Here is a 14093-nt window from a genome sequence, read left to right on the forward strand (position 1 = left end):
TTAACACTGGGCTACATGCATCCTGACAAAATACATACATTATGAGTGGCCTGCTAATGTACCTTTCTGGACCTTCTAAACCTTTGAGAATAGACCCAAACAGTTGCATAGTCAGGCCTAGGCTGTAAGCCTAAGCAGTTATTTCGGCCTGAAACAAAAACTGGACGTTTGAGCGGTTATTCAAATTAGCCTACATCACTACAGTTTACAGCCTATGGAAAATTGTGTACTCACTTGATTTTCACTGTTGTAGCCCAGGTATAATAATTGTCTTGTCTAAAAACGTAGGCCTAATCAATAGCGGAGCTTTGCATGCCCGGCGACCACAGAGCACAGGATGGATCTGGATCTGCCATTTCATAATCTGTAATCTTTAGCCTGAATGGCCTAATATCTAGCTTCTTACTTCGGCTACACATCACTAGCCTCTCTCTTCCAGCTGTTCCCATGCACAACAGGTTATTGCAGGGGTAGGCAGCAGTTTGGGGTACAACATCAGCATTGATTCATATGCCTCAAACACACAAATACACACACTTGCAGTCATTGCTTTGATCAAATGAATGAATTGAGGAAAACAGTCTGACAATATGCATTTACATTGCAACCAACCCTTGCTCAATACACTTGAATGTAAGAGGACGTATTTACATGGCCAAACAGGGAGTCAACACATTCAGCACATCAATTAAGGAGAAAATCTAAATGATGTATTTCCTAATGTTATTCACCTCCGTGTAAGTTCCTGCAAGGGGCACAATGCGCAAATAAGGCTAAGACTTAAGTCCATAGGAAGGTTCAAATGTACAGTTGAAGTCGGAAGTTTACGTACACTCAGGTTGGAGTCATTAAAACTCCTTTTTAAACCACTCCACAAATTTCTTGTTAAACTAGTTTTGGCAATTCGGTTACGACATCTACTTTGTGCATGACAAGTAATTTTTCAAACAATTGTTTACAGACAGATTATTTCACTGTATCACAATTCCAGTGGGTCAGAAGTTTACATACAAAGTTGATTGTGCCTTTAAACAGCTTGGAAAATTACAGAAAATGTCATGACTTTAGAAGCTTCTGATAGGCTAATTGACATCATTTGAGTCAATTGGAGGTGTACCTGTGGATGTATTTTAAGGCCTACCTTCAAACTCAGTGCCTCTTTGCTTGACATTAATGGGAAAACCTAAATAAATCAGCCAAGACAGAAAAATAATTGTAGACCTCCACAAGTCTGGTTCATCCTTGGGGGCAATTTCCAAACGCCTTTAGGTACAACATTCATCTGTACAAACAATAGTACTCAAGTATAAAAACCATGGGACCACGCAGCCGTCATACCGCTCAGGAAGACGCGTTCTGTCTCCTAGAGATTAACATACTTTGATGCAAAAAGTGAAAATCAATCCCAGAACAGCAGCAAAAGGGCGTGTGAAGATGCTGGAGGAAACGGGTACAAAAGTATCTATATCCACAGTAAAACGAGTCCTATACCGACATAACCGGAAAGCCTGCCCGGCAAGGAAGAAGCCACTGCTCCAAAACCGCCATAAAAAAGCCAGACTACGGTTTGCAACCGCACATGGGGACAAAGATCATACTTTTTGGAGAAATGTCCTCTTGTCTAATGAAACAAAAATAGAACTGTTTGACCATCTATATGTTATGAGGAAAAAGGGGGAGGCTTGCAAGCCAAAGTACACCATTACAACAGTGAAGCACAGGGGTGGCAGCATCATGTTGTGGGGGTTCTTTGCTGCAGGAGGGACTGGTGCATTTCGCAAAATAGATGGCATCATGAAGGAGGAAAATTGTGGATATATTGAAGCAACATCTCAAGACATCAGGAAGTTAAAGCTTCGTCGCAAACGGGTCTTCCAAATGGACAATGACCCCAAGCATACTTCCAAAGTTGTCCTTAAGCCATTTTGCCACAACAAAGTCCAGGTATTGGAGTGGCCATCAGAAAGCCCTGACCTCAATCCTATAGAACATTTGTAGGCAGAACTGAAAAAGTGTGTGCGAGCAAGGAGGCATACAAACCTGACTCAGTTACACCAGCTCTGTCAGGAGGAATGGGCCAAAATTCACCCAACTCATTGTGGGAAGTTTGTGGAAGGCTACCCAAAACGTTTGGCCCAAGTTAAACAATTTAAAGGCAATGCTACCAAATACTAATTTAGTGCATGTAATCTTCTGACCCAACGGGAATGTGATGAAGGAAATAAAAGCTGAAATAAATCTCTACTATTATTCTGACATTTCACATTCTTAAAATAAAGTGGTGATCCTAACTGAAATAAGACAGGGAATTTTTTGCTAGGATTAAATACCAGGAATTGTGAAAAACTGAATTTAAATGTATTTGGCTAAGGTGTATGTAAACTTCCGACTTCAACTGTATACAGTACCAGTCAAGTTTGGACACACTCATTCAAGGGCTTATCCTCATTTTTACCATTTTCTACATTGTAGAATCACAATGAAGACATCAAAACTATGAAATAACACAGTCATGTAGTAACCCCCCCCCCCCCCCCCCCCCCCCAAAAAAAAGTGTTAAACAAATCATATTTTATATTTGAGATTCTTCAATGTAGCCACCATTATCCTTGAGGACAGCTTTGCACAATCTTGGCATGCTCTCAACCAGCTTCATAGTAATCTTGAATGCATTTTAATTCACAAGTGTGCCTTGTTCAAAGTTAATTTGTGGTATTTCTTTCCATCTTAATGTGTTTGAGCCTATCAGTTGTGTTGTGACAAGGTAGGGGTGGTATACAGAAGCTAACCCTATTTGGTAAAAGATTAAGTCCATATTATGGCAAGAACAGCTCAAATAAGCAAAGAGAAATGACAATCCATCAGTACTTTAAAACATGAAGATCAGTCATTCAGGAACATTTCAAGCACTTTGAAAGTTTCTTCAAGTGCAGTCGCAAAAACCATCAAGCGCTATGATGAAATTGGCTATCATGAGGACCACCACAGGAAAGGAAGACCCAGAGTTAACTCTGCTGCAGAGGATAAGTTCATTGGAGTTACCAGCCTTAGAAAGTGCAGCCCAAATATATGCATCAGAGTTCAAGTAACAGACACATCAACTGTTCAGAGGAGACTGCGTGAAGCAGGCCTTCATGGTCAAATTGCTGCAAAGAAACCACTACTGAAGGCCACCAATAAGAAGACTTGCTTGGGACAAGAAACACTAGCAATGGACATTTAGACCGGTTGGAAATCTGTCCTTTGGTTTGATGAGTCCAAATGTGATATGTTTGGATCCAACCGCCGTATCTTTGTGAGACGTAGAGTAGATGGATAGATGATCTCCGCATAGGTAGTTCCCACCGTGAAGCATGGAGGTGTTGTGATGGTGCTTTGCTGGTGACACTGTCAGTGATTTATTTAGAAATCAAGGTACACTTAACCAGCATGGCTACCACAGCATTCTGCAGCGATACGCCATTCCATCTGTTGTGCGCTTAGTCCCACTATCATTTGTTTTTCAAAAGGACAAAACTATCATTTGTTTTTCAAACACTTTTTTGGTTACTACATGATTCCATATGTGTTATTTAATAGTTTTCAGGTCTTCACTATTATTCTACAATGTTGAAAATAGTCAAAAATAAAGAAAAACCCTTGAATGAGTAGGTGTGTCCAAACTTTTGATGGTACTGTACATTCGAAAATGTTTAAACATCTTAAGATATTATACCATATATACAAGTAACAAATAATCAAGTACTGTAGTAGAAAACCTACATTGCATCTTTTTACCAGTCTTGTTTAGTGTTCTCTAAGCTCTTGACCACAGCAGGGAGTCCATGTTAGTCATAAATAAGACTTTACATACAGAAATATACACTACTAGATCAAAAGTATGTGAACACCTGCTTGTCAAACATCTCATTCCAAAATCATCAGCATTAAAATGGAGTTGGTCCCCCCTTTGCTGCTATAACAGCATCCACTCTTCTAGGAAGGCTTTCCACTAGATGTTGGAACATTGCTGTAGAGATGTGCTTCCCATTAAGCTACAAGAGCATTAGTGAGGTCCAGAACTGATGTCTGGCTCGCAGTCAGTGTTCCAATTCATCCCAGAAAGTGTTTGATGGGGTTGAGGTCAGGGCTCTGTGCAAGCCATTCAAGTTCTTCCACACCGATTTCGACAAACCATTTCGAAACACAGAATCCTCCAGAATGTCATTGCATGCTGTAGCGTTAAGACTTCCCTTCACTGGAACTAAGGGGCCTAACCCGAACCGTGAAAAACAGCCCCAGACCATTATTCCGCCTCCAACAAACTTTACAGTTGGCACTATGCATTCTGGAAGTTAGTGCTTTCCTGTCATCTGCCAAACCCAGATTCATCCATCAGACTGCCAGATGGTGAAGCATGATTCATCACTCCAGAGAACACATCTCCAGTGTCCAATGGCGGCGAGCTTTAGACCACTCCAGCCAATCGCTTGGCATCGCACATGGCGATCTTAGGCTTTTGTGCGGCTGCTAGGCCATGGAAAACCATTTCATGAAGCTCCTGACAAACAGTTCTTGTGCTGACTTTGCTTCCAGGGGTAGTTTGGAACTCAGTATTGAGTGTTGCAACTGAGGACAGGCTATTTGGACCAACTCCATATTAATGCCCATGATTTTGTAATGAGATGTTCAACGAGCAGGCGTGCACATACTTTTGAGCATTTAGTGTATTTTACAACATGTATGTATATTGAACCTATGTACAAATTATGCACATGCTTTAAATTACTATTAAACATTACGTAATAAAGTTGACTGTTGCTGATATCTAGATTGAAGCAGAGCAGCTTCAAGGTACAACAGCAGTAATCTCAGCGAACTAATGGAGCTAAACAGGAAACCCTCACACTTCCACCGAGGTCCCTCTCCCTACCCCCTGGACCACTTACCACCCAATGGGTGAACAATCCAAGTTTAAGCCTAGTTCCTCTGTCCGCTTTAGACCCATATTGTTCAACTGACAGAATGATCAAACATCAGGCTTCATGGTCAGAAATAAGGGTTGCTTTGTGAAATAAATACAATTTGTAGCATTGTAAAAAAGGTAAAGGAATAAAAATCCAATTAAATAAAAACGAGTGAGATTAAAACATCACCGTGGACATCCAGGACAAGCAGCTTGTAAAAATTCCCTCCAGTGGGTTACAGAAAATAATCTTTTTGTGATTTTCCTCTTCTTTTTTACAAAAATATAAGGATTTGTTTATTCTTTGCAGTCATTCTTAAAAAAAATATATATAGTGCCAACAAGGCCTCTTTTCAATATATCTACAGTACAATAGTCTTGCAAGTGAATTCTTTTTAAAAAATCCTATAGTTTTAGCGTGTTAATTTACATAAAAATGCCTCTACAGTCATTGGCTTAAAAAAAATGTTAGAATAAACGATTACAAAAGGAGATAAATAAATCACTTGCTACTGAGAGTCTTGTAAATGCGTCTTTTCCTCTATAGCCTGTTTCACTATTTCAGCCAACTTCAAGCGGTCCACTTTGTCAGAGAAGGCCCGTCCTACAATGGAGACCAAAGAAAGAAATGTTGACTGGAACCAGATTTTAGGGAAATTCCACTCTTTTTCAACATAATTTTTATCTCCAGCACCATCCAACATCAACACATTTCAAAACTTTGTTTTTCTATATTTTGTTATCAAACAGATTGAAGATAAGTGTTTACCGATGACATCATCCGGAGACACTGATGCCATCATCTGCTGTACATCATGTGATTTTCATGTGAGCAGGTAAAGGTTACTAACTGAGGAATTAGAATTTTATGCTGAAAAAAGGTAGAACTTCCCTTTAATTATGGGATTTCCCCCACAGAAATTAGTGCAGTGCCTTCGGAAAGGATTCAGGCCCCTAGACATTTTCCACTTTGTTACATTACAGGCCTATTCAAAAACAGATTTTTTTTTAAGAAAAATGTTTAAATGTTTGCCCAGAAATACTTTATTTACTTAAGTATCAGACCCTTTGCTATGAGACTTGAAATTGAGCTCAGGTGCATCCTGTTTCCATTGCTCATCCTTAAGATGTTTCAACAACTTCATTGGAGTCCACCTGTGGTAAATTCAATTGATTGGACATGATTTGGAAAGGCGCACACCGGTCTATATAAAGGTCCCACAGTCCATAGAGCTCCGAGACAGGATTGTGTCGAGGCACAGATCTGGGGATGGGTACCAAAAAATATCTGCACCATTGAAGGTCCCCAAGAAAACAGTGGCCTCCGTCATTCTTAAAAATGGAAGAAGTTTGGAACCACCAAGACTCTTCATAGAGCTGGCCGCCCGGCCAAACTGAGCAATCGAGGGCGAAGGGCCTTGGTCAGGGAGGTGACCAAGAACCCGATGGTCACTGACAGAGCTCTAGAGTTCCTCTGTGGAGATTGGAGAACCTTGCAGAAGGACAACCATCTCTGCAGCAATCCACCAATCAGGCCTTTATGGTAGCGCGGCCAGACGGAAGCTACTCCTCAGTAAAAGGCACATGAGAGCCTGCTTGGAGTTTTCCAAAAGGAACTAAAGACCCTCAGACCATGATAAACAACAAAGATTGAACTCTTTGGCATATGAATGCCAAGCGTCATGTCTGGAAGAAACCTGGCTCCATCCCTATGGTGAAGCATGGTGGTGTCAGCATCATCCTGTGGGGATGTTTTTCAACGGTAGTGACTGGGAGACTAGTCAGGATCGAGAGAAAGAAGAAATGGAGCAAAGTACAGAGACGTCCTTGATGAAAACCTGCTACAGAGCGCAGAGGACCTCAGACTGGGGCAAAGGTTCACCTTCCAACAGGACAACGACCCTAAGCACACAGCCAAGACAACGCAGGAGTGCCTTTGGGACAAGTCTCTGAATGTCCTTGAGTGGCCCAGCCAGAGCCCAGATATGAACCCGATTGAACATCTCTGGAGAGACCTGAAAATAGCTGTGCAGCAACGCTCCCCATCCAACCTGACAGAGCTTGAGAGGATCGGCAGAGAAAAATGGGAGAAACTACCCAAATACCGGAGTGCCAAGCTTGTAGCATCATACCCAAGAAGACTCAAGGCTGCAAACGCTGCCAAAGGTGATCCAACAAAGTACTGAGTAAAGGGTCTGAATACTTAGGTAAACGTGATTTAAGTTTGTTGTATACATTTGCAAACATGGTGTTGTGTGTAGATTAATGAGGCGAAAAAAACTATTGAATACATTTTAGAATAAGGCTGTAACAAACTGTGGAAAGTCAAGGGGTCTGAATACTGTATACAGTTGAAGTTGGAAGTTTACATACACCTTAGCCAGATACATTTAAACTCTGTTTCTCACAATTCCTGATATGTAATACTAGCAAGAATGTCCTGTCTTAGGTCAATTAAGATCACCACTTTATTTTAAGAATGTGAAATGTCAGATTAATAGTAGAGAGAATTTCAAATCGGCTTTTATTTAATTCGTAACATTCCCAGTGGGTCAGAAGGTCACATACCAAATACTAATTGAGTGTAGCATTATCTATAAATTGTTTAACTTGGGTCAAACATTTCAGGTAGCCTTTCACAAGCTTCCCACAATAAATTGGGTGAATTCTGGCCCATTCCTCCTGACAGAGCTGAGTCAGGTTTGTAGGCCTCCTTGCTTGCACACGCTTTTTCAGTTTGCCCACAAATATTCTATAGGATTGAGGTCAGGGCTTTGTGATGGCCACTCCAATACCTTGACTTTGTTGTCCTTAAGCCATTTTGTCACAACTTTGGAAGTATGCTTGGGGTCATTGTCCAGTTGGAAGACTCATTTGCAACCAAGCTTTAACTTCCTGACTGATGTCTTGAGATGTTGCTTCAATATATACACATCATTTTCCTCCTTCATGATGCCATCTATTTTGTGAAGTGCACTAGTCCCTCCTGCAGCAAAGCACCCCCACAACATGCTGCTGCTACCCCTGTGCTTCATGGATGGGATGGTGTTCTTTGGCTTGCAAGCATCCCCCTTTTTCCTCCAAACATAGCGATGGTCATTATGGCCAAACAGTTCTATTTTTGTTTCATCAGACCAGTGGACATTCATCCAAAAAAGTGTGATCTTTGTCCATGTGCAGTTGCAAACTGTAATCTGGCTTTTTTTATGGCGGTTTTAGAGCAGTGGCTTCTTCCTTGCTGAGCGACCTTTCAGGTTATGTCGATATATGACTCGTTTTACTGTGGATATAGATACTTTGTACCTTTTTCCTCCAGCATCTTCACAAGCTCCTTTGCTGTTGTTCTGGGATTGATTTGAACTTTTCGCACCAAAGTACGTTCATCTCTAGGAGACAGAACGCGTCTCCTTCCTGAGCGGTATGGTCTCATGGTCCCATGGTGTTTATACTTGCATACTATTGTTTGTACAGATGAACGTGGTACTTCAGGCATTTGGAAATTGCTCCCAAGGATGAACGAGACTTCTGGATGTCTACAATTGTTTTTTCTGAGGTCTTGCCTGATTTATTTAGATTTTGCGAAGAGGCACTGAGTTTGAAGGTAGGCCTTGAAATACATCCACAGGTACACCTCCAATTGACTCAAATAATGTAAATTAGCCTATCAGAAGCTTCTAAAGCCATGACATCATTTTCTTGAATTTTCCAGCTGTTTAAGGCACAGTCAACTTAGTGCATGTAAACTTCTGACCCACTGGAATTGTGATATAGTCTGTAAACAAATGTTTGAACATTTGTGGAGTGGTTGAAAAATAAGTTAATGACTCCAGTGTATGTAAACTTCTGACTTCAACTGTATAAGCTGACATTGCACAATGTATGCCATATATAGTGCCGTGTTGTGCCTACCATCCCAGCTGAGGCCCTGCAGCCCGTCTCGCAGTAGTTTGCAGTCTCGGTTGAAACGCCACGCATCATGCATCACCTCATTCAGTTTCTCGTCCTCATTCTCCCCTGCCACATACACACAGTTAAGTGTCAATTGTCTGTGCTGTATACCAAGTAAATGTGTAAGTGCATACATGTCTGTTTGTCTGTGCTTGTCAATAGGAGATGTACACCTGTATTGGTTGACGTGAAGTGTGTGTGTGTGTGTGTGTGTGTGTGTGGGCGAGACTGACCAGCCTGTGGGAGGATACACTGAGCGATGACGTCTCTGAGTTTCTCCAGGGCCACATTGGCGTCCTCGCCGCCGTTCTCTGGATCGTGGATGAAGAAGCCATCCCTCTGCTTGCTGCTGTACCACAAAACACACAGTTAGGATATACATATACCAGACACCAACCACACACACACATATTTGGTTTAGCAGTGCTGTTGAAAGTCACTCCTCACTATGGGCTCTACAGTCAGACAATGTGAAGCAGATCCTAACCAACTACAAAAGAGGCAGAGAGGCATGTAACAAGACAGGCAGGCAGACAGAGAGACCAACGGACCCTAGGAGTTTCCTTTTCCTCAGGATGGGGTTATTGACGGAGTTAAGTGGCTTGAGGCTGATGTTGAGGTCCTGTATTCTCATGTTAGCCAGCTGTTCAGCATGGGCCTGCTGGATCCCTGCCACCATTGCCTGGCAGAGGGAGAGAGAGTTGGCGGGAGACAGGAAGGGTCACAAGGCAAAGTGTTACACCATGAACATTGAAGTTTTAAGGCAGTCAGCAAAAGTTTGGACCCCAGAGTCTCACAGCCCTGTATGAAGTATGACTGGGCCTAAGTAATGCTTTGAGACAGAGCTATATAAATGCTCTCTACCTTGTCCATCATCATCTGTGCCGAGGGCAGCACGTTGTCCAGGGCCTCTGTGCAGTTCAGCCAGGGGTGTTCCAGTACACCCTCAATGGTCAGCCTCTCCTCAGGCTTCACCTTCAGCAGCCTACAGAGGGAGAGTAATATTAGTGAACTAGACTGTTCCTACTCAATCCAAACAATACAGCACTAAAACACTGGTTGCGGTCCAAATTGGTTTTGCCTAAAATATCACTGATGAACCATGCCATCTGTTTTGAGACACCCACAATCCATGTTGGGGAGGTATTTGAGGACAATATCCATGGCGCACGCACAGTAAGACCTGCTGTAGGGACGTACTTGCGGACAATGTCCTTAGCCATTTCAGAGATCTGGCTCCACTCGTCCTCGGGGAAGTCAAAGCTGGCCGTCATGATCTTTTTGCGCATATCCTTGGGGATGGTGCGGCTGTGGTGCTTGGAGTAGAAGGGAGGGTAGCCACACAGCATCACGTAGATGATCACCCCCATGGACCACAGGTCACAGCTCTGTACGAACAGCAAGGGAAAGTGAATGAGCCAGGCCATAGGGATAGAGAAAGAGAGCTCGACACAACCCTGCAAACAACACTAATGTCATATAGTGGAAATATGTTGCAGCATGCGAAGATGCTTGCGAGATATTTTTGTAAATCCTTTAAAAAAAAAACAGATGCTGCCATTTGTGGGATAATGGTTTGTCGTGGCTGAGGTAGGGTAGTTGCTCACCTTGTTATAGGTGTATGGGGTGGGTGAGGTAGGTATTATTCCAGACTTTTCCTTCTGGTGTCGCCTTTGAGCCTCAAGTACCTAGGGTGAGAGGAGAAGACGACACTCATTGAAGCAGGACTTTTTTTTTTAAATGCTCCCCAACCTGGTGTCAGAACTGAGCAGAGCACCCATCCTTACCTGAGGTGCAACGTAGTAAGGAGTGAACTGTGGGGTCATCAAGTCCCCCTGGTCAATCTTTGCAAATCCAAAATCGCACAACTTCACCGGTGCATCCTAGAACATGAAAGGGAGAATGTCAGAACATGTTTCCTAAAAAGGTGAAAGGACTCTTGCAACGTGCTTGCCTACTACTAGACAGCTGTAGTAAGAGCTGTGTGTGTTGTGACGGCCCTGAATTATTCTGAACCGTCTCAGTGCAGCTCCTTCCAATAGGGCGCTTTCCCTTTAATTCCCAATTAAATAGCCAGCATCAGCTGCGCAAAAAGGGGGTTGTGATGGAGACGTGAATGAGGATGTGGTCAACCCTCAGTTCCGAAGCTTCTCTATTCCGTTGTTTTGTTGCGGTTAAACGTGTGTTTTGTAGCCTAATAGAGATTACCCAGGATCGGATCCACTCTTTGCGGCCGTGGACTACACCTCTCCGTTCTTCATGGCCTTTCTCCGCTGGAGATCTGTTGGCGGATTGGATTGTTTGACTGACCGACTGACTACCTCCTTTTTGTATACGGTATTTCATTTGTTTTTTGTTTTGATGTATACTGTGATTTATGTAGTTAGTTGTAGTTGAGGACTTAGTAAGAGTTGATACGCTTTATTAAAGTTCTGTGGTAAAATAATTGTTATATTGATTGTATGTTTAATACTGGGTTTACGCTACACTTGAATGAACGGACAAACATTGCGTGACTAAGGTCCCGGGAGTTCCCTGAACTCCTTTACCGGGCCGGACTCTTTTTAGGCCCGAGGTACAGGACATTTCTGGAGGAACCAGAACTCATTGTGATATTATTATATTGTGTGTGTGTGTGTAATCATTGTTGTTGCTAATACAACCCACGCAAAATAATATAGTTGTTTCCAATGTTTTAAGGGTTTATGAAAAGTTTATTTCCATCCTGACTTTTACATAAGTCCTTTGTATTGGTGTAGACTTGACGGACCAGATGGGACTCATTCCCACCCAAACTAAAAGGAGAAACCAATGTTTTCTCTGGTAGGCACAACCTACCTGGCACCCCTATAAATAATAACCTCAAGTCAAAACCGTTACATAAAAAATGGCACCCCAGATGGGACAGCTCAACATTGAGAACTAACCAAGATCTTTTGTGTGGAATTAAAACAATGGATTCACCCCAAGATAATGTGCTCATCCATGTCATACCTGTCAATGGGAATACACAGGGCCATTCTGACCATCAAGCTGACAATACAAATCATAATGTGAATGGAGATAATGGAGTTGATTTGGGCCAGAGCCCTGGGAATCTGAATGCTCGGTCTGGACCACAGGCCACAGGAGGTCTAACCAGTTACTCACTTATTGACATGGATCTGTGTGGAGGTACTGAGCTAGCCCTCCCTCTGACACCCAACCTTCCTCCATTGTCTGGTTTATCTCCAGAGGTTGTAGTCTTACAACTTCAAGGTGACATCCTTGATATTCGTCAGACTCAACAACATCTCCAAACTCTTATCCACCATAATTTCAAGTGTCTGAGGGAAGAGCAACAACAGAGTGCCATGGAATTCAGAAACTCACTGAGCACTCTAACCCACACGCTGACAGAGCTCAGTGAGAGTGGAAGACGGGAAATTACTGGTGCCATGGACAGGCAGTTTGACTACCAACAAAACCAACTCACTGCCACTCTCCAATGGCGCCTGCAACATCATCACACTGAGGTCCTCAAGGACGTTAATTCTGTTTTTTCTCCCATGGTTAACACTGTAGACCACTTGCAGACAGAACTCTCTAATTGTGTTAAAATGTTGGATGACGTGTCTGTGGGCATGGCCTCCATTAGGCACAACTCCTTACAGAGTTTCCCTGGTGTCCACTTCAGTTCAGACCACTGAGGGCCAAGCTGGCACCTCTGAACAGCCAAGACAAGGCCATGCTGCAGCCACCCCTTGCAGGATGAAATCCACCATGCATCCTGGTGTTCATTTTCATGGTCCCATAACTCCCTCCCCCTCTACTTCCTCTACTTCCTCAATCCCTCCTAGCTCGTTTGTTCATGGCGATTTGAGTAGACGTCATGTGGGGGCGATGCCCATTAAATTGCAATTTCCCACCTTTGGGAAAAAAGATGACAGTCCTGATCCACTAATGTATCTAGAAAGATGCCGTGACTTTCTTGCCCTCAATCCCCTGGCTGACAAAGAACTCCTTGCCACATTGAGGAATGTGTTGCATGGGACGGCTCGAGACTGGTGGGATGTGGCACGTCTCACCACTACCTCATGGGCTGACTTTGAGGCCAAGTTTTCCCCTGCATTTCTGTCTGAGGACTACACAGATGAATTGGCAGACAGAATCAGAAATCGAGTACAAAGAGAGAAAGAGAGTATCCGTGACTTTGCATACGGTTACCACTCCCTGTGCAGAAGGTGGAAACCTGGCATTGAGGAGGAAGAGGTCATTAAATTGATCTTGAAGAACATCAACCCACTACTAGCCAGTCAACTCCGAGAACGAGTCACCACTGTCGATGGACTGGTTCGCTTGGGACAGCAGTTTGAGAAGGACAGAGAATGCCAACAGCAATATGACCAGAAACAGACACCCAAACAGTTACCCAAGACAGACCATCAACAACAGCCAGAGTCTCCAGTCAAGACCCCTCTCATGTTCTGTTGGAGATGTAGCCAAAAGGGACATTCTTCAGCTACATGTCCAAGACCGTATCAAGTAAACCCTTCCAGAAACCACAAATCACAACAGGCCAACACACCTAACTCTCTTCGCAGGAATGACCATCCTTCTCTGGGTGCTTTAACCAGAGCTGAAACCCCAAGAGTCACTGCCTACGCCCCCCCATCGACATCCCCTTCCTTTCAGTTAATACCGCACCAACTGGTGTTACCCCTGTCCATAGGCCCATGGACAGGAAGAGCCATCTTGGATACCGGGTCATCCTACACACTGCTCAATGAGAAACTGTGGAAGGAGGTTAAAGGTCCACAATACAACTTGAAGCCGTGGACAGAAGGTCCACTCTATCTGGCTGATGGTGAGGCTAGACGACCACTTGGATGGAGTGAGGTAGAGTTCCGCCTGTGTAACCGCTCCTATATGATTCCTTCTGTTATCCTACAAACCAAGAACCTTGCTTTTCCTGTAGTGTTGGGAATTGATTTTATGTACTTCAGTGGTGTCCAGATTGATATCGCACACAATTGCTACTGGTTTCCATACAATCCGAGCAAGAAGCATTTCTTCCAATCAGAAGCTATGAAGTTACATGATTGGGGTTCAAATGTGGCAGTCTTTTCAGCCGTTGCTCCGGTACCACTAACCCTTGATAAGCTTTCTGACGATCTCCTTGTACAGGCTGTGAGAAGAGCTCAGCTGGAACAGCCAGAGG

The 14093-nt window shown here is 43.3% G+C and overlaps 1 protein-coding gene across 5 annotated transcripts in view; it reads right to left on the minus strand.

Annotated features, from left to right (window-relative positions):
• Nucleotides 1-2860: 2860 nt before the first annotated feature.
• The window catches only part of LOC109895592 (MAP kinase-activated protein kinase 5-like), a 37362-nt gene continuing 26129 nt past the window's right edge, over nucleotides 2861-14093 (minus strand). Inside the window, exons 6-13 of one of the 5 annotated variants that reach the window (XM_031830473.1) lie at nucleotides 10681-10776; nucleotides 10501-10581; nucleotides 10094-10281; nucleotides 9758-9878; nucleotides 9445-9575; nucleotides 9127-9242; nucleotides 8855-8959; nucleotides 2861-5549 (exon numbers count right to left, since the gene is read on the minus strand). In XM_031830473.1, the coding sequence (XP_031686333.1) occupies nucleotides 5455-5549; nucleotides 8855-8959; nucleotides 9127-9242; nucleotides 9445-9575; nucleotides 9758-9878; nucleotides 10094-10281; nucleotides 10501-10581; nucleotides 10681-10776 (933 nt within the window). In that variant the 3' untranslated portion in view covers nucleotides 2861-5454. The remainder of the gene's footprint in view (nucleotides 5550-8854; nucleotides 8960-9126; nucleotides 9243-9444; nucleotides 9576-9757; nucleotides 9879-10093; nucleotides 10282-10500; nucleotides 10582-10680; nucleotides 10777-14093) is intronic. The other 4 variants (XM_031830474.1, XM_020489422.2, XM_031830475.1 and 1 more) reach the window with 4 other exon arrangements.

The sequence above is a fragment of the Oncorhynchus kisutch genome, linkage group LG8 (genome assembly GCF_002021735.2).
Source record: "Oncorhynchus kisutch isolate 150728-3 linkage group LG8, Okis_V2, whole genome shotgun sequence".
Taxonomy (NCBI): domain Eukaryota; kingdom Metazoa; phylum Chordata; class Actinopteri; order Salmoniformes; family Salmonidae; genus Oncorhynchus; species Oncorhynchus kisutch.